Source organism: Catharus ustulatus, chromosome 2 (assembly GCF_009819885.2).
Source record: "Catharus ustulatus isolate bCatUst1 chromosome 2, bCatUst1.pri.v2, whole genome shotgun sequence".
In the NCBI taxonomy this organism is placed as follows: Eukaryota; Metazoa; Chordata; class Aves; order Passeriformes; family Turdidae; genus Catharus; species Catharus ustulatus.
The window spans coordinates 20,080,915-20,101,990 of record NC_046222.1 but is presented as its reverse complement, the minus strand read 5'-3'; the positions used below and the strand labels follow the sequence as shown (position 1 = coordinate 20,101,990).

General features: G+C 41.7%; 1 protein-coding gene across 1 annotated transcript; it reads right to left on the bottom strand.

Annotated features, from left to right (window-relative positions):
• Positions 1-350: 350 nt before the first annotated feature.
• On the bottom strand, positions 351-21,038 carry ZBTB11 (zinc finger and BTB domain containing 11). Its single transcript, XM_033053579.1, has 11 exons — positions 20,729-21,038; positions 16,733-16,968; positions 15,855-16,086; positions 13,945-14,744; positions 11,194-11,373; positions 10,456-10,692; positions 9,357-9,501; positions 8,194-8,311; positions 5,502-5,660; positions 4,852-5,027; positions 351-3,561 (listed from the first exon to the last, which is right to left on the bottom strand). Exons 1-11 carry the CDS (start codon positions 21,036-21,038, stop codon positions 3,029-3,031), a joined length of 3,126 nt encoding a protein of 1,041 aa, XP_032909470.1. The 3' UTR covers positions 351-3,028.
• Positions 21,039-21,076: the final 38 nt, after the last annotated feature.

The window sequence follows — 21,076 nt, the reverse complement described above, 5'->3', positions numbered from 1 at the left end:
GTGGACACCCAAGTCAAGAGAAAAAACATCTAAAACAAACCCAAATGGCTGGGTACCAGGGGCTGAGCAGATACCTCAGCCATCCCGAGGACTTGCAGCCAAAGGATTTCAGTACCAATACACACAGTGTTTCATTAGCACTGTGCTCTTGTACAGCCAAGTTCTGACACAATTCAGGAGGGCAGTGTGTTTCCTTTCCTCATACAATATAATTCTTTGAGCCTTAAGCAAAAATTTAAAACCAGGTGTTACTAGAACTATCCAGGCCAGAATCTGTATATGGAAAGTGAAATACTGAAGAGGAATCTGAAACACCTTCTTTCCCTGGAGAAAGTTTCTTGAAAGAGCAATTCATTGGCAGAGCTCAGTTTATTTGATGACAGAAATAACCAGAACTTTATACATCTAACACTAAATAAAAACAGCAGAATGTACAAATCTGATTCATTATGTACAGGAATTCACTAGGAATACTTAATGAACGGACACTTCTCATTAACTTTATTTTTTAAAAAATCAAATACCAACTGCATATTCGCAGTCTGACTTTTGCGGAAGGGCAGTGAATGTCTTAAGTGCTGAAGTCCAAAGAAAAACATAAGGCAACTCCACACAGATGGGAACAGCAAAGCCAAGAGTGACACTCCCTGCTTACCTCAGGCCGTTCTGAAAAGGTAAGGCACAGCATGTTAGGAAAGGGGTGCCACAACATTCAGCTTTGACATTCCTGGCTGAATCTTGTTTAGAAAACAACCTTTGGTGATTAGTTTGGTTGGTGGTTGTTTTTAAACAGCAGATCATTGAGTCAGTAAAAGCGTTTTGACAGTGGATAAGAAGGCTCTGAAATTCAGAATCACTTTTGTTTCTTCCATAGGTTGGGAAAATAAATAAATGCACCAAAGATTAAACTAAGGTGCCGGTAATATTCTTTTTTGTAAGGTAACACACTAAATATACAAATAATGTTCTAGCACTATTTACAGCTATTTTTCCTTGAACACTTCTTCACTTTAGTAATACATAATTATTTTTAGGATAAAAACATTGAAATAAATTTTCAAGTTTACCTAGTGCTCTTTTTAATCTTTTTCCATCATAATGGCAGTACTTTAATTTTAAGCAGGATGGCTATCTCCAGATTCTTTACCATACAAAAATTCAAGTTACAGCTAGTAGTAATATTTTTTAATATTAATTTTAGTTTTACTCCATTTGGTAATTAGAAAATAATACAATTGTAAAGGGGTGCAGGATATATAAATAACTACATTATTTCTCTGAAATAAGACCTTGACTTTTTGAAATAGACATCTACAAATTAATTTGGATCCAAGACAGGAACTCAAACATTAAAAATTTTCAACAACTGCTTATGTACAGAATTGCAAAGTATAAAAAGAACGGTCCATTCTGTAGCTTAGTAGATAGATATCCACACAGTTAAATAAGATGTAAAGCAGAAATATTAATTCAAATGAGGTGGTTACTTTGCCACAGGGTTTGCTGAAATTTTGTTCAGTGGATCTGTTTCACAGGTATCAGACTTATGCACATCACTTTATTTTTGTTCACCCTGCAATATTACAAGTTTCTGGCTGCTCAGGTATCTTGCTGCTGTCCTGGTTAGGAAACATTATAGACTGAGAAGAATTTAAAGACTATAGCTCTGATTGTTCACATGCAAAACACTTTCAGTTTCCTTGACAGACATGCTTGTTACTTGCTTTAATAAAACACACAGCAACAAAGGAACCCACATCTCGTAAGATTAATATGTGCCCTGTTTGTGGTATTAAACCAGGGACATGGAAACTTGGGCCCAGCACAGCTGTCATTCACACTTACTTGCAGGAACAGCCAGTAAGGATTTTTCCAGCTATGTGGTATAACACCAGGTATCAACCGGCCCTAGAAATATTTTTCTTAAAACAACAGTAAAAAGATCTTCTAGAGATTCTGGTAATTTTGAGACAAATTTAATTTTTACCCGATCATAAGATTTTTATATTTCTCTACCCTGATACTGTCATGTGTCCTACTTGAGAATTAGCAGGGCTCCTCCTTTCAATATAATACAAGAGAAGATCAGCCTGCCTCAGTTCCCAAAGAAGTGTGCCATTAGACCTTTCTCTTTTGACAGTTTCTACATCAAGTCAAAAGCAAAATTAGAAGCATCCATCATCTGGCTGCCTGCTTTGGGTTCATACATCAGTGCTGGCAATAGCTTCCAAACAAACATGGAGCTAAACGTGGCCGTGCACAGAGGCTGTGGTGTCAACTCCTCCCTTACAAAAGAAAAGGAGCTGACTTCTCTAAGTAGTCTCCCTGTGGTGGGCTGTCCTCTGGTCAACTTAAACTCACATCCATCTTCGAGAACTTTGAATCAGACTCAGTAGATCCCTGCCCATTATCCATAAAATATTTTACGGCATTTTGCTGAACCTTGTACAAGCCTCCTACACACCTGGAATTTAAGTTAGTTCATCAGAACTGGGATTTGCTAACTACCAGTGGTGCATTCGCCCAGAAAAAAAAGCTTCAGCTTTTCTGTATGCCACATGAAGCACAAGCCTACACAAAGCATTCTACCACCTCCCTTGTCTTGGGAGTAAACAGACAGAATCCAATACAGGTAATTTGCTCACAAACCTGATGAAATGCACATCAAAACAAGCAAAAAAGCTACCAATAGCTGTGTATTTCTAGTTTTTAGTGCAGCCTTTTTATATGTTTCTTCTTTTTATTTTTCAAAGTTACAGTATGATACTGCATGACACAAAACCACTATTTTAACCTTTTTTTTTTTTTTTTCTTTTAAGTTATAGCCAATATAGAAATTTTAGCTTTCAAAGCCTTGGCCCACTGGAGTATTGGTACTTTTTCCCTCTAATGCATGGTGTAGAATATCACAACATTCAGTAGTGAGGATTAACCATTTGAAAACAGGCATTAGTGAAAGCCTCAGATAACCTGTTAAATACTTGGCTCTCAGAGATACAGAACCTTACCCTTCTTGCTCTCTCATATACTAAATTGGCTCTGTCTTTGTTACATGGGCCACTTCTACTTCTACAGTTTCAATGGCCTGTGTCATTTCAGCCATTTTCTGTCCTTGCTGTTGTGCCAGCACATAATTTACCACCTGCATGATGCTTTGGTCAGAAAGGGTAGAGACTGACGTGCATTCCTCAGTAGCTGCGACTGCTTCGATGGCTTCAAGCGTCTCTCCTGTCACTACCACAGTCTCACCCTCACCAGCACCAAAGCTGATCTCAGTTTCTTGCTCCTGCACATCTGACGCTAAGATGCTGATGGCGTGTTCCACCTGCGTCCCCTGGTTGTGGAACTGAAGAGTATCCTTTTCCAGCATGATTTTGCAGGGTATGTAGTCCCTGTGGAGCTTGGTCATGTGCTTGCGCAGGGTCCGTGCGTCGATGTAGGCCTCGTTGCAGACGGGGCACACGTAGGGCCGCTCCCCCGTGTGCGTCCGCACATGGCGCTTCAGGGAGCGCGCGTCCGCCCAGGCCACGCCGCACGTCAGGCACTCAAAGGGCTTCACACCTGCGTGGGAAAGCGAGCAAAGTCACCCAGAGCTCACAGAGAGCCACCAGCAGCAGTGGCAGGAGCAGCAGTGGGCAGGAGCACAGCAGTACTGTGATGTTTGCCATGTAAGAAAGAGAGCCTGTTGGCCATTGTTTCTGTGGTACAATATAATGCAAGCATAATGCTTTCACTGGTGAGATTTTCCTCAAGTGTCCAGCCCAATCCAACACTTCACTTTTAAAAACTTCTCAAGATCCCTTTTAATGCAGCTAGCTTCTTCATTATTTTAAGTGCACACTGCTTAATGGAATTCTGATCATTTTGATGCCTTTCTGAAGCCACGTTTTACTTCACAGTATTTGTCACTTACATTTCGAGTCACCCTTTCCTTCTGTAAACCCTCCTACACCTACAGCTTTACCCCTCCTCTTCCACACTGCATGTGTTCAAATACAGCACCTGGCGTTTATAAAATCTTATCTCATAACATCTGAATTCTGTGGTCTGTAAATATCTAACAGGGTATGTGGACGGTGACAAACACCATCTCACTACTGGCTTTTCCTCTGTGACAGCTACTGTAGATTTACACTAAGTACTTACTACAGGACACTTTCTCTGTTTAGAAACAAATACAAAATCTCTGTTTGAATAGTTAGATAGCTGTCAGATTTACTCTTGAGAACTCTTTAAAAGGAGACATGCTTCAAAAAACAAAGTAGGACAGAAGAATATACAGACTCCCAAATCAGCTGAAAGAACCAAATACTCAAAAATCAATTTCATGCTTTACATCTAACATAAAATTGCACACAATTCTTTAACAAAAATATAAAATGTTTTCATATTTTTCCCAAACATCATATAGTTTATTGCTTGTCATAAATTAAGAAGCTGAACAATTTCCAACACTAGTTCTTTTTAAACTTAGGCAAATCATTCTACTATCTGAGGAGTACTTTGTTAACTGTGTGCACCTTTGAAAATGGAGAATGTTTAGTGTATCCAATTCTTTGCCAGATTCACCCCTCTTAATCACTTGTAAAAAATGTTCCTCTTCTATTCAGGTTCTGATGACAAATTGGCACAGTCCCTGGGCGTGACTGGAGTTTTAGAAAGACCTCAACAGCAGCTTCTGGGAATCACTGGTAACAAGTTACCAAACCAGGACTTGCATAGAACTGGAGAATCTGTAAAAAACTCCTCCATGTCTTGCCAGATACACACAGACTCAAAGAAACAATTACCCCCTTGCACATTGTGTTTTTAGGGGTTGAGGGATGCAATGACTATTTGTGTTCTACATACCTTCATGATTGTTCATGTGTCTCCTATATTCCCGGAGCTGTGTGAATTTTCTTCCACAGTGCTCACAGACTCGTTCCAGATTCTGTTTTGCTCTTCCTTTTTTACCATGCGTGGCTTTCTTTACATGTCTTCGGTACAAAGCTTTCTCATAAAATTCTTTTCCACATACATTACACCTAGAATGTGTTAAATGAGAAATCTATTAAAATTACTATTGTACGCTTATGTCTTTTAAGCCAAAATGCACTTTATTTACGGTAGACAAAGTTTAATGGCAATTCTGTCTTATGTGGTAAGTAGTTCCATAATTAGAAGTAATATTGTTGGACTGAACTATACCTCCTCTTATCCACAGCCACAGAGCTTCCACTTATCCTTCTAGAGAAGTGAGATCACATAAGTTTCTAACTTCACTGATTGTATTTATCCTCTTAGGAATTCATATCTTAGTTCCAGCACTGTGTCCCAGGTCAGCAGCTAACCCACACTATTTGAAGCCACCATCCATCCTCAAGTACTCAAGACACCAGACACCATCAATTCATTGGCACTTTAAAAGTGGACTAGGCAGCGCCTTGTTGACAGGTTGTGGATCTCTGTAACCTCACTTTGATTAGCACATTTCAGTTGTTAAATTAATTTCCTCTTACCTATAAGGGTCTGTAACAGAATGAGACTTTACATGAGAATACCAGTCTTTCTTCCAGCTGTAACATTTTCCACAGAACTGACACTGAAATGGCTTCACACCCAAATGTTTATTCATATGCTGCCGAAGATCCCGAGCTTCATAGAAACTCTTGTCACACCTGTAATAGCACATGTTTTAGCATCCCATACAAGAAAGGCACTGGGACCCTGTTCTTTAATGGCAACTGAAGACTAAGAACACCTACTGCATCATCAGTACTTATTTAAGGCACAGTCCCATTCTAAACTAGGAAAAATTAAAAAAAAAACCCAGCAGTTTATTTGAAAGCCTGGAATAAAACCTGAATAAAACCCTTTTGTCTGTTAATGAGTAACTATATTCTTTCTGCAGTTTTAACAGAGAATAATCAAAGACAAACCAACTGGGAGACATCAGAAATTTGCCTTATACCACATGAACATATGTTTCTTCCCTTAACCAAAGAGGACTGACACAAAGATAGCTGGAATTTGTTGTTTTTAATGCTCAAATGTAGGGTTTTTTTAGAAATTAAAAACAATCCAAATTCATAATACTGCAAGAAAGCATCTGAAAGTATTGATATTCTTTAGCCTGCTGCTTGTACACATCTTAACCCAGGCTAACCTACAGTTTCCCTTCACTTATACTTTGCTACAGTATGACTATACAGCTCCTCTTGGTATGAAGACTACAGAGTTCCTCTAATCAAAAACATGGTTTCTCCCTTTGAAAGAAACTCTGCTGCTCATGTCTCTCTCTTCCTCATGTAACAACATAACAGCTACATGACTTCAAGAAAGGACAGAGGCAGAGCAATGACAGCAAGCAAAAGTGGATGATTGAACTTCTATAGTATCAACCACTGGAATGAGGGAATCTCAGAAGTCACAGTATCCAGTGGAGTCTGAAAATGAGAAAAGCTTCCATACAGGAACAAAACATTTGATATTACATTGCCTGAATAAAGGCCATTCTGGAGAGAAAAAGAGTCTTCTTTGCCTTTGAGGGAGAAAGAAAAAAGCAGGTAACAGTCCTTGAGCCACCCAAACAACCTCCTCCTAGGCTGGAAAATCTGACTGCTCCAGTTCAAATGGGGCTCTCAGGGACCCTCAGTTTGCATATCCACTTTAAAAGTATCAGAAAGACCCCTCAGGGGCTTGAATGGGGTTGGCACTTGGTGCTCTCTCCTCAAGGATTGTATTATTTGGAAAAGCCATCAGAGAAGTAAAAACCTCAAGGAAACACCACCCTCTAACACTGTCATGCATTACTGCAATTTAATCAAATGCATACTTCACTGCAAAACTTCCAGGAACATGTTAGGAAAATAACTCATGGTCAGCTTTGCTCAACTAGGCCAGAAGTTCAGACTGAAGCCTGACAGGGAGGTTTCCATTCCAAGCCATCAAACTAAAAAACTGAAATCTGGTCATTGCTTAATGAAGCTCTCTAAAGTAGATACCTTTGCTAGAGAAGCAGCAATGACTGTGTCTATTTTGAAAAAGCTGGGGAGTCAAAATTTCTTCTCTGTCAAGGTGACCTCTTGCATCCATGGCCCTACTGCATTGAGTAAAAAAATTTTGTTTTATAAATATATTTCACCATGAAAACTAAAATTGCTTTCCATAGTATGTTTCATGAAACAGTATCTGTGCACCCTATTAGCTCTGTTCTTTGTATTTTTGGAATTAATACTTCTAGCATTAAAAATCACTAAATAAAAACATTGCTGACAGAACTGAAGTTCTCATAATTTAGAAAATATTTTTGCTAGCATGCAGCAGCACTGAGACTCTTTAAACAATTCTTTAGATTATTGTTTCTTTAAAAGCTTGAGTTGCTACAGGCAATCATATTGTACCACTCCTCTTAATATATGACAGAGCTTCCCAGGGACCTAATTTTGAGTTCCAAAATTAAAGATTATAAACAAGCGCTCTTCTGCAGGGCACTTGAAAGGTTCCCTATAGTCTGCTTGGTCATGGAAAAAGTATCCAAGTATGTTTTGCTAATGCACTAAGAACACACTTTTCAGTAACAGTTTCCGCTTTGTTTAAGTTCACAATGCTGTCCTTTAAATACTAATAAATGCCATTAATACTAAAAATAAATGCCATTTATGGCAATATTGAAGTGGTCACACATGTGTTATAATCAAGAGAACTGCAACAGTCAGTGAGTCTCAGTTTGCAATGTTCCTGCACAGCTGTCTGCTACACACAGCATGTTTTAGCAAACACTGCACACAAGTGCAGGTCATTGCAGACTCTGCAGGACAGCTGCAAATCAAACTGCAATCCACTATCACACTACAAGAGGGCAAAACCAGGCTGAAGGCCCTTGGCCTCTTACAACCTTACACTCTTTTATCTGTCCTACAAAAAAGCTGTATAGCCACACAGCTACTGATTGCAGCATCAATTAGAGTGCAAAGTCATTAGAGAACAGCTGGATGGAACTAGAGTGAGGTAACAGATTAAAACCGAACCTCTGCTCTCCAGCACACGTATTTACAAAAATGCATTTTATTCTCACACTTTACAAGTCTTAACCCAGGCCAGTGGAACAGTTCTACACTACAACAAGGAGCTGATTTTAATCGTGAAAATTACTAGGATCATTAATGCTAAGAAAAGAAGTTCACCAAAACCACTGATCACCTGACTTACTGAGTACACTGATATCCACGAATTTCAGGCTTTGGCTGATGTTTCTTTATGTGTTTACTGAGTCCTGATGCCCTGTGGAAAGATTTTCCGCAGATGGAGCAAAGATATTTGGATTCTCCTAGCGAAAACAAAACAAAACATATTACCAAGCTAGACCTCCATTTCTCTGGAGTGCTTTGTGAGACAGGTTTTTAATGCATATATAAATTACCTTAAGTAATCAGAGCAGTACTACAAAGACAAGTTTGTTTAATTACACACTGATGGAATTTTAAAGTGTATTTTGTACGTGCTGATGCAATAATACACAAGGGGGGGAGTAGCAACTCTAAATTACTATATTTCATGGTTTTAAGCATAGGTACATCACTGCAACTATGATTTAGTGAGGAAAAGTAAGCAACCTAAAAAACTGCCCTCTTGTGTGAAAAAAACCCACAACTAACTATTTATGTATTATGCAACTTCTTCAGAAACACAGCATTGCTTATAGTTAATTGCTTATATCTTGCATTTGTGGAAAAAGACCATAAAATAAAAGTTTCTGTTCCATTTCATCAACACAGAAGTGATGACTACTAATATAAATTCCTTATTTTCAGGAACAAATTATCCTGAGTATCTCTCTTGATTCTGCCCAGTGCAGAAAACCAGATACACAGATAACCTTTACAAAACTACTACTTTTCAAAACTCTGCTTGTATTAAATTACTATATTGTCATCTTTCACATGCTAAGGTCTTTCAAGACACTAGGCTTTATAAAATGTCAGTATCAGTACAGAAAATCTTGTAAAACATATGGAGATTCTGAGAGATTTAACTTAGCATGTTTTCCTCCAAAAGGAGAGGCTGGAACATTAAGTGCACTAGAACATTCCAGCCTGTTGCCTGTATCTTGTTGAATCGACATGATACAAGCATTGAACATGTACATAAAACCACAGGAACAGACCAACCATAATTCCCTGTTCTTGTGTAGAACATTTGCATAATAACACCAGCAAATTACTACTTACCTCTATCTCAGCTGCATGACCAGAGGAAAAAGAACAAACTACCATTTATTTTTTTAAACAGTTCCTCTGACACTGAAGAATATTCAAGTCCAGCAGCATATAACAGCCAAACTAAGGAAAAGTATTTCCTTTCTCATCACTTACCTGTATGAATGCTCATGTGTTCCTGAAGACTTCTTTTCGTGACAAAAGACTTTTCACACAAGTCACACTTGAACTGTTTCTGTACTTCATGGAGAGCTAAGTGCATTTTTAATCCATGCTTATACGTAAAGGTCTTTCCACAAACCTAAAAAAATCCATATATAGTGGAACAGGACAAATAAAACTAATTATGTAATAGGTGTTTAACTTCAAACATAACAAAGCTTCTTGTATTTCTTGGGAACTAGGATGGCCAAGCCTGTGATTTTGTACCAGTGACAGAACTGGTCTGTTAAAAAAACAAAAAGGAATAATAAAAGGAAGACATTCTTCTAGACACAAGAATATGAACTTGCTCAACTCAAATTCATTCTAGTTCTAGTTTTTTCACTCTTGGACTGTGGGTAGCTACGCCGAAAGGATAGCGCAGGAGGGAATCTTGCAGCTGTACTGATTACCAAGGAGTGGAAACATCTGTGCCTGCCAAATCAATTTGGAGGATATAAAGGAGTGGGTTAGCTGGCCACCAGTTACAGGCACTTGCAGCTGGAGCATGAGACTGAGAGTTTGCTGGCTGTGCTGTAAGGAGGTAAGGGACATGCAGTTGTGTAAGGGACAGATATGGTGAGAAGCTGTTGTGTGAGGGACAGTCTGAGTTAGGTGGCCAGGAAAGGGACAGCTTGGGGTTAGCCAGTCATGCAGAATGAAAGAAGGAGTCAGAGCTATGTGGAACTGCCTGTAAGACAAGGAATCAGTACTGTGTTAAACTGCCTGTAAGGAGTTAAGAGTTACCTGAGAGAGGTCTATGAAAGAAGGAGTCAGATGTGAGAGGAAAGAAATTTGGTAAGAGAAGAAGGCATGTAGAGTTTGCTACTAAAGGACTGGTGGGAATGCCAGTTAAAGGGCTGGTGGTGATACCAGCCATGTCCATCTCCACATAATAATTGCAACATTGGACTGCAAGCAATTTCATCATGAATGTTACACTAGTCTTTCCTACTGTGAAGTGACCAACATAAATTTTAGGGCACAGCATCAATACCAAAACATTGGTAACAGAGAATATGACTAATCTGATTAGAGAGCAGAAGGACTTTACCTTGCATGCATGGGGTTTGACACCTGTATGTTTAAGCATATGTATTCTGAGAGAATAGAGTTTTGGCAGAGTTCTCCCACATATGTCACACACGAATTCCCGTTTGGTTCTCCCTTTCACTGAGGACACGCCTGTTCCCTCGGTGCCTGGAGCTGCAGCAGTGGCTTCCGTCTTCCGCGTGTGCCGCACCAGATGGGCCCGCAGGGAGGCACCATACTGGAACTCTTTCTTACACAACTGGGACACAAAATATTAAAATATTACAACTTTACTTGGCATAGAACACTCAAATTATTAAAAAAAACCCGAACAAACAAGAACAGAAGTAATCAAATGTTTTAAGTAATATGAGTTAAAACTATAATCCAACTCCAACAGCCATTTTTTCTGAGGTTAATGAACAGTTGTAAATTTTTATTTTATGGCTACTGACAGAACCACTGATCACTTCCCAGTGAGACTAACTTCCAGTCTAGACTAAACACAAATTTACTCGTAGGGTTAAAAGCAAATCCCATGCTAACACTGTCCTGAGCAGCAAGTCACACACTGCTGTCAGGACAAGTGGCTGCACTCCATTCTACCTCACCCCAGCTAGATCAAGGCTGTATCCAACTCTGAAATCTGTAAGGAAAATAAATATGTGTACCAAAAAAAAGGCAGTAAGAACTAATTACTGAATTAGTTTTCATAAGGAGGAAGGTTTACACAGAAAAAGACCCCAAACCCTCAACTTACTGGGCATTTATATTCTTTAGATCTTTCGTGTTTCAGTGTGTGCATTATAAGTGCATAGCGCCGCTGGAACACCATTCCACAGTCAGTGCATTTGTGCTGAGCTTCCACTTCATTATTTTCTGTGGTCTCTCTTTTGGGCTGTTTCATTTTTTTCCCTCTTTGTACCAGCTTCATGGCAACCTAGGTTGGAAAAACAGAACCTCTGAATGAATTTTACTGCACTGTTCTTCATACCTTGTCTGAAAGTTTGTATTAAAAACTGGTGTTCTGTGTTACTATAATACTTCTTAATTTTGGTGACTTAGTTGCTCAAAAGTTACCTTGTTTCAGCTCACTACAAAATACAGATCTCAAGGTGAGTGAAAAAACTTTTTTTTTAAACCATAAACTTATTCTGATGGTCACACAGTGACTTACCAGTTCAGAGACAATGAACTCTTCAGCCCTGAGTAACTGCCTAAGTGACAGCTACGAGATAGTTACAGAAGGACCACAGAGTACTGCCAGACAGGATTTCTATCAAGTTGAGAGCATTCCAGCTTTCCTAGAGCTTTTTAATCTAGGAATAAAGCACTAGTGGATTTTTATTAGGTGGTATTGACAGTGCTACCTGGAGCTGATAATCTCATCTTCCTTTGTATAAACTTGGTGTCAAATTCTTTAAAAGCCACATACTAAGTGATCAGGTTGAAATATCCTGTATCAGGTGTGCCCCTTTTTGGTTCCCGAGAATAAGGCAAAGGAAGGAAGTACAAACAACCCCATTTCTTCATCCTGTTCTCCCAACAAGTGAGGTATCTAGAAGTTTTTGAAAACCAAACTGAAATTTGACACAGAAAACTTTTTGATGTATTTTTTTTTTAATTTTTCTGTTGCTCTGAAAACTTGTGTGATCTTGGCTAAATTGTGAAGCCAAAAAAATAATTTTGTTCAGTAGATGATTAGTAAGAGCTAGAAAAATAATTCCTACAAAGCACAACTCATCCCCAGTATCTCCATGCCAGGTGCAAGTACTGTAATTTAAATCAGCAGCACTTTTCCTGCCATCTCTTTCCTTTTATTCTCCCAGCATCCAAACTGGGAACTCAGGAGATTATCTCCTTCCCAAAGCTTATATGACACCCCATGCCATAGGAGAAGTTGAGAGATGCACAAGACAAAGCACCAAAAGCTACAAAACTCTAGAGAGCTACGCTGAAAGGATAGTGCAGGAGGGAATCTCTCCCAATGACTTGCAGCTGTACTTACTACCAAGGAGTGGAAACATCTGTGCCTACCCAATCAGTTTGGGGGATATAAAGGAGTGGGTTAGCTGGCCACCAGTTACAGGCACTTGCAGTTGGAGTATGAGACTGAGAGTTTGCTGGCTGTGCTGTGAGGAGGTAAGGGACAGATATGGTGAGAAGCTGTTGTGTGAGGGACAGTCTGAGTTAGGTGGCCAGGAAAGGGACAGCTTGGGGTTAGCCAGTCATGCAAAATGGAAGAAAAGAGTCAGAGCTATGTGGAACTGCCTGTAAGACAAGGAATCAGTACTGTGTGAAGCTGCCAATAAGAGGAATCAGAGTTATCAGAGAGAGGTCTATGAAAGAAGGAGTCAGAGCTGCATGAGAGAAAGGTCTTTAAAAGAAGGCATGTAGAGTTTGCTACTAAAGGACTAGTGGGAATGCCAGCTAAAGGGCTGGTGGTGATACCAGCCCTGTCTGTCTTGATGTAACTGTGACACAAAACAAGTTGGAAAGCAGAAATTTATCTCCAAGTCAAATCCTGAGCAATCATCTAAACTAATTTCTTCTTTTCCACAGGTCTGTGCACTTCACCTATCAAGGAACCGGATTTGAAAACTGCAAAACACACTAACAGGAACTATTCCCAAAAGTAAACGTTCCCCTTCCCAAAACAGAACAAAACCTTGGCGCTCTCCAACCAGCTTAAATAGGTTGCTCAAGTATTTTGATTGTGCTAGTTTTAGCATCCGGGCTTTAAGCTGTCCATCGTAAAAAGACACTGACGCTACGGTTTCTATCTACCAGGGTGTCACAATGATAACAAATTATTGTCCTGTGCGTGGGACTGCTGGCTCTAGTATGCAAAACTGTCAGGACTCCTCTGGAAATTAACAGTTCTTCAGAAGACACTGACATCATGCAGTGAAAGTGCACTGTCACAAACTAAATGCATGAATGCCCAGTGAGATGACTGTCAACTGTCCATAGGCACTGAAAGAAGAAAGGCTCTCAAAGGAGAAAGAAAAAACAAAAAAGTAACTGGATCTAGTTCAATTACTAAATATTTAGTATGTTCAGGTGCTAGAGGTTTTAACACCAGTGCTATTTGAACCTTTCTCTTAACTGACACCAATCAGAAGGTAGCAGGAATGCACTATTGTGACTCATGACTACATCTTAAGATCTATGTGGGATGTAAAACTTTTCATTCCCAATGCTGTCCTCAAATAGGATCTCACTTCTCTAACAGATAAATGTATGCATTTGTGACTGACATACACGAGTGAGCTCAGAATTAAATTCACAGCTCATTAAGAATTTTGGGGAGATGATACAACTTCTGTCCAACCATAAGAAGCTGTGAGAAGATACTCAATCTAGACTGTGGCCACTGAGCATTCAAAGGACCTTCAATATGGAAGAAATACTGATGCCAAGTCAATGCTTTTGGGATTTTGTTTGCAAAAATTTTGTCACAGCTTAGAAATTACTCTGGTAACTACAGGTCTAATGACAGACAGAATACCTGCTGTACTGCAGATTTAGGATTTTTCTTTCTATTCTGTAGGTTTTTTTCAATTCCTTTATGCAGCCTGATGTATCCCCCCTCACTGACTGAACGCTGGCGAAGTTTGCTTTTGTAAGTATCGTCCTGGCTGGAAGCAAGGTTTTCTGGCTGGGAACTGGAGCTGCTCTGCTCATTACTTTTTTGCTTGAGTGACTCTGAGTCTTCAGAAGCAGAGTCCACATGTGCTTGATCACTTTGATTTTGAACTGTCTCAATTTCCCTTTGATTCTGTGTGTCCACAGCTTCCACAGTCAATGGCTCAGTGCTGAGTCTGTTGTAGAGGCTGTTTGGAATGCTCTCCACCAGCTGGATCTTGATGAAATTTTCAGCTTTTTCACACTGTTCCACAGGCTTGGAAGGACCACCTGCAGTGGCCTCCAGAGGCTCTGGCTGCAGGAGGTCAGGCTGGGGGGCAGCTGCCTCCTCTGTCCCAGCAGAGGAAGGAGCTCCATTCACAGCTACTGGCACTTCACTGGCTGTGAGTTCAGGTTGTTCAACACCATCCATGGGCTGCATCTCCACTTCAGCCCGCTCTGCTAGATTTTGTGTTGATTCTACAGTTTGAATATCTCCCTTTTGGTACACTGTAATTTGTTTCTCTTCCATCTGTTTGTGCACATTCTCACAGATTTCAAGGACTTCTGACATGAAGAGATGCCGGGCGAGCATGGCTACTTCTGCCATACTACAGAAGTCAAATGTTAATTCTGAAGTATAAGCAAATTCCAATAAAGGCAGGAAACTGGACTTGCAGAAACCTACCAGGAATAAAACAAGATATTAGCGCAAATAATGATGACCTGAAATTACACCAAAATATCCCGTGATGAATACAACAGTTCAGTTGTATACAGATACAGTTAAGTCTGAAATCTGGGACAAAACACACTTGGAAATAACAAGCCCATCACTGGGACTCAATCAATTGTCATTTACACCATGGCTTCCTCCTCATGTAGTTTTTATGTGTGGATAAGCTTAGATAACTTTTCCAATAACTAAGTAAAACTTGGGTAGTTGCACAATAAAATTCTTCGAGGAATATTTCAAGATGCTGGGAGAGCCACAGTATTTTGGAGCAGATTAAATGAACCAAAGTCTTTCTGGATCTGCTACATTCAGAAAGTACTCAGGTATTCAGTAACAAGTGCTGTAGTAGAAAAAAAAGTAGCTATTGAAAACAACAAAAATATGGATATATATATAGAGATGCTTAAATATAAGAATTTGGTATAATTTTCCACAGTTGCATAAATAATAAATCAAATATTTAATGTGAGGAACATTCTGGACCATCCTATTAGAAAATTATTGTTAATGCATACCTATTATTCATGAGACAGTTAATAAATGACAAAGCAATGCAGAAAGCATATATTCTGTACACTAGTCTTCATCACTATAAAGCTACTTTTAGAATTGTCTCCTGTGTTTCATGTACCAGGTCTGAGAAATAAGTAGACATGTATAATTCTGCTTCACAGAAATAAGAAGCAATTTAGCATTTGTTAACTCTCCAAGCAGCTTGTCAACATACCTGCCTGATGTATTCAAGCATTTGATTTCACGCCCTTTTTAACGTTTGTGACTAATACAAGGTGGAAACATGCCTAAACAAGGTTAAAATTCATCAAAAGCGTCTCAGAAATGTTAAGATTAAATACCACAGTCCACGGAAAATCAGATTAGGCAAAATCAGAGTGATTGCTTTTGCATTTCGATCCACACAAAATACTTTTAGATTAAAAGAGAGAAAAAAGCAAGATAAAAATTTGGTTGTCTTCAACACTCAAAAAAGACTGAATTAAATACTGTACACCTTACATAGGATATTATGATTTCTAGCTTTGAAACCCACAGCAATTCACCTGACAGATCCACTACAGCTTCATGACTAGTGACAGCTCCCTTTTCAATGAAGAGCTCTCTGAAGTACTCGCTGTTGGCTGCCAAGACAGATTTGTGAGCTTTGTACTCCTCTCCTTCAATCAGCAAAGTCACATCACAGAACTGATTGGAAAGCCTCTGCTGATTCAGTTGGTTTAAGACTGACAGACAATGTTTGGAAGATGACTGCTTCACAAGGCCCTTACTGTCAACCTGTCATAAACAACATTTGAGAACTTCATTACATTTAGATTGTGCCTTTTTAAGCATTCACATTGAAATACAGAAAAGGATTATTTTCTGCAACCATACAACCAGTTCAAGCCTGTAAAATATAGAGTTAACTTTACTATTGTTTTCTTTCTTTAAGTTTCACCCTCCCTCCAAACACAATTAAAACTGACAGGAAAAATGGGAAGACACATTCAAACAGCTCTTTGACTGTATTTTACTACACTACAGTCTGAAAAAGTTTCTAAATTCAAATGTCTTTACGTGCATGTGAGCCTGCAGTTACGAACGAGAATTTTATGTATCAGTATAGCATCATTTATTAAGGAAAAGATATAGAGCCCATAAGAATCTCATATGTGATGTTTTACTACTGGCAATTTTGCCACTCATTTTATTGTAAGATTCTGTATGCATACTATATAGGGTGATTTTATTTCCCAGCAATGATGTCTTATAATTAATTTCATTACATAATGCACCAGTATCCCATTTCTACATATTCAATATCTTTGGCAAAATTTATACTTTTCTTGTTACATTATCACAACAATGGAAAAGAACTACACAAGCAAGAATGCAGTAACAGAAAATGCAAATCCATTCAGATGTAAACAATGCTACTTACAAACACAAGCTCATGCTTTGCTATTGGCTTCTTCTTCACAGGCTTTGGGGATGCAGCTGGGATTGATGCTGTGTTACTCGATTCATCATCTGTTTCATTACTGTCTTCATGAGATTTTGCATCAAGTCCTAGCTCCTCCAGCATTTCAGAAGGATCTGAGAGAGATCTAGAGCGATCTAGCTTTTCCTGGCACTTGCTGCATTCTTTAATGTAATCTTTAACCTGCTTAAGAATACCTAAGAAAAATTAACAGAGCTTGATTAGGCTCCTAATCTTAATTTAATTTACTATAAACAAATAACTAAGTATGTAGGCGATTAGCAAAACATTGATTATTAGTAATTAAAAATATTACATACTAACCAAGAAAAGTCAGCCACCTACACTTTCCCTCTCTGATGCATTATTACCAATTCTTATTCTCACACCATTGCATGATATTTTAAGTCATTACTGCTAATTTGAGATAGAACAGAACATCACTGCATCAAGTAAACCTTCCTAGAAAGATGATTAAGGCTAAAACAAAATAATGGTATTTAGATATTTAGTCTCATAATCTCAGGGTAATGATGGATGTAACATACAGTAAATTCACGAATACAAGCCGCACTGACTATAAGCCGCATCTCTGGGTGTTGGCAAATATTTTGGTTTTTGTCCATAGATAAGCCACACACGAATATAAGCCGCTCTGTCGTTCGCAGCGAGGACCCGCATGCAATTAGTAACAGAACCGCGGGAGGGCGGGGTTTACTGGCTGAGCTAAGGCTGTGCAGGCTCGGCCCGCTAGGGGCCGCTGACGGGGCAGCCCGGTGCTGCCGCTCGGGGCCGGCCGCCGCTGCCACTGGGCTCGGTCACCCCGGGTCGGCGCTGCCCCGCGGTGGCAGGCAGGGACGGAGCTTCCCCTGCTCCTACGGCAGCGGCGGCGGGCGGGGACGGAGCTTTCCCGCGCCCGTGGCGCCGGCGGCGGGCAGGGACGGAGTTTCCCCGCTCCTGCCGTGGCGGCGGCGGGCGGGGACAAAGCACCCCGTCGGCTCCCCGAGCCGCGGCAATGGTTGCGCGGGGCTCCCGTCGGCTCCCCGGGCCACAGCAATGGCGGCGCGCGCTTCCCCCCCTCCCTGGGCCGCAGCAATGGCGGCGCGGGCTTCCCCCCCCCTCCCCGGGCCGCGGTAGGGGCGGCCCGGGTCCCCCCTCTCCTCCCTGGGCCGTGGCAATGGCGGCGCCGGGCCCCCCCTGTCTCTCCCCTGGGCTGTGGCAGAGGAGGAAAGAGAGCTCCCCCGCCTCTCTCCCCGCCCCCCCGTGCTGCCTACAGGGAGCCAGGCTCCACCCGCGGTGCAACAGAGTAGCGATTTGTAACAATCGCAAAATGCCGACTTTGCAGCTGCTCGGCTCAGCACTCTGGCAGGCACTTCTGAGGTTGTATTAGCCGCTCCTGATTATTAGCCGCATTTCCGGTTTAGGAGCAAAATCTTAGTCAAATTGGTGCGGCTTGTATTCGTGAAATTACTGTAATCCTGCATTTAGCCCACACAAATGGCTTGTTCCTCCTGAAGACGACAAGAACTGGAAGGTTCACCTAAGAGCTTTTGCAAAATTGAGATCAACTGTGCTATACACAAAGACACTGATATGTATTATTAACACTGATTTAAATCAATTGCTTATGATTTCAAAATTTAAATAAACTGATTTCCCAACAGTATGACAGGACCCAAGGAAATAGCCTGAATTTGTGTCAGGGGAGGTTAATATTGGATATCAGGAAAAGGTTCTTCCCCCGGAAGTTGGCTGGGCCCTGGAAGAGGCTTCCCAGGAAGCAGTCACAACACCAAGAGTTCAAGAAGTGTCTGGACAATGCTCTCAGGGATGACTCTTGTGACTTTTGGGGATGGTCCTGTGCAGGGCCAGGAGTTCTCTTCAATCATCCTTGTGGGTCCCTTCCAACTCAGCACATTCTGCAATGCTGTAAATAATGTCAGATACTCAACAGGTTCTAAGCCCAGGGTCCTCTTCTAGATACCAAGGCATTTTCCATGCACGGTTTTCAATCCAAATCGGTTTCCTTACTAGGATAATGTAAAAACATATATAACAGCTGGGCTTCTATGGTTCAAAATCCAGCACAGCTCAAAAGCTTTGCTGACAGACTTGGACTTGCTGGCTCACATCTACTCAGAGCATGACTTGCACTACTGTTACATACTTATCTCTGTAAGGATCAGGAAAACAGACTTAAGGCAACCTAAGGGATTCATGCCTATTTCAACATTTGTACATCTCCTTGATTTCATCTGAAATCAGACAGAAATCTAAGTCTAACACCCTTCCTGGTCCCTGAGCCATTCTCCAGCCCATTGCCTTGCAGCTACAGAAGAGACACACACCAGGCTGACGTCCATCTCAGGATGACAGCTGGGCCAAAGCTGCTGTCCACTAGCAGCCAAAGAGTACTGTAATGGCAGGGAAAACATTGTTTTAAGGGAGACACATGTAAGAAACATAATACTTGAACGGAAAGCATGGAATGAATTTTGGTATTCTCAGTGCAAGAGAAGTTAAGAGAGTACAGGTGTGCAAATAAAGATGACCAGTACGACCAAAAGAATACAGAATGCCCTCTCCTGACGAACAGAAGCTACACCGAGGCACAGGATGAGAGTAGATGCCACAGCAGTACAATGCTGGGCAGACAATGAGAATGCAGATAAAGTCAAGGAAACCACCATCCAGAATGGCTCTATCAGCTTTGAGATGCCAAATCCTTTTTCACACTAAAAGATCTTCAAGCCAATGAGATCTGGACTGGAGGAATCAGCTGCAGATAGAGCAAAATCCCTCCAACTGAAAATAGGGAAAACTAAAGCTGAAATTACAGACTTGCTAATGGATGAAGAAGGCAGAACAAGAGAAGCAATACAGACACACACTGGGCCCATGGTAAGTGAAAAGCAGGCCAATTGTTTAATGGATACCTGAAAGTAGCTGAAAGTAGAACACCAAATCCAAAGAGAATAAGGTATCAAGTCAGCCAAAACAAAGTCCCAATTGGGAATTACTGCTGTTCAGGCACCACCATTTTAAATAGCTGTGATATCACTCATGACCCAGCTGAGAATTAGTCTGGTTTTTTCAGCTCATGGCAAGAAAGAGAAAAATATAACGAGTGGCAAGACTGCCAGCCACTACTGGCAGCTGTAGTACTTTAACATGAACACCACCACACACACGGATGAGGTTCAAAGCTAACCCGGGTCATGTGGAACAGATATCATCCTATCCCAAGGGCACAGTTGAGATGTCACTGCCTTTCCCAGGCTATGTGCAAGACCTGGAGGGGACAGCTGTACTCTACATTTCCATATATTCAAAGTACCACCACCAGATAAGAAGCCCCGGACGATTTGCTGACCACGATGTACTGCGCAGTGAGCCCTGCCTCTTGGGGTGTGACACAACGTCCCTGCCCACAGACCACGTGCTACGAGGTGGCGTTTAAAGGCACTGGTCAGTAAGTGACCGTCCCCTCCTGGTCCCGCAAGGGAGGGCACGTGGAGATCCCTTCAGTGCAAGGGAGACACGTAACTGCTGGAACAGGTACAGCGGAGGGCAACAAAGGCGATTAAGGGACTGAATCAGCTCGGAACTGGACCCGGTCAGCCTTGACACATGATGAATGAGAAGGGACCACATTAATGTATATAAATATTAAACAGAGGGCGTCAGCAGCGCGGAGCAAGGCCCCGGTGGTGCCAAGCAAGAGGCAACGAGCAAGAAAGTGATGCACGGGAAGTTCCACGTGAACACGAGTTAAAATAGTAACGGCGACTGTGCACTGGTACAGGCTGCCCCGAGAGGTTGTGAAGTCTCCATCAGTGGAGATGCTCAAGAACCGCGTGGACGCAGTCCTGTGCCATGCGCTCTGGGATGACCCTGGGACCCACTGCGGTCCCGTGGCTCCGTGCCCCAGCTGCCTTCCCCTCGCGCGGCGCTCACCTCTCCACCAGTACTTCTGCGAGAGGCCCTGCCAGGTCTGCAGCCGGGTGCGGTGCGCGCCGTCGGGCGCCAGGTGCGCGGCGCGGATGAGGCGGGCGCGGCGCTCGGCCTGCAGCACCACCTCCAGCTCGGCGAAGCGCTGCTGGTCGCGCTGCCGCCGCTGGTAGTACAGGGTGCCGCCGCGCACCACGTAGCAGGCGGCGGCCTTGCGGATCTTCCGCTTGGCGTTGCCCTCCGTGCCCGGCGCGTACGGCTCCCGCTCGTTCGTCAGGTACCGCAGGATGGCCAGGTAGCTCTCCTCGCTGGACATGGCGCGGCAGGGGCACGGGAGCTGCCCCCGCGCCCTCA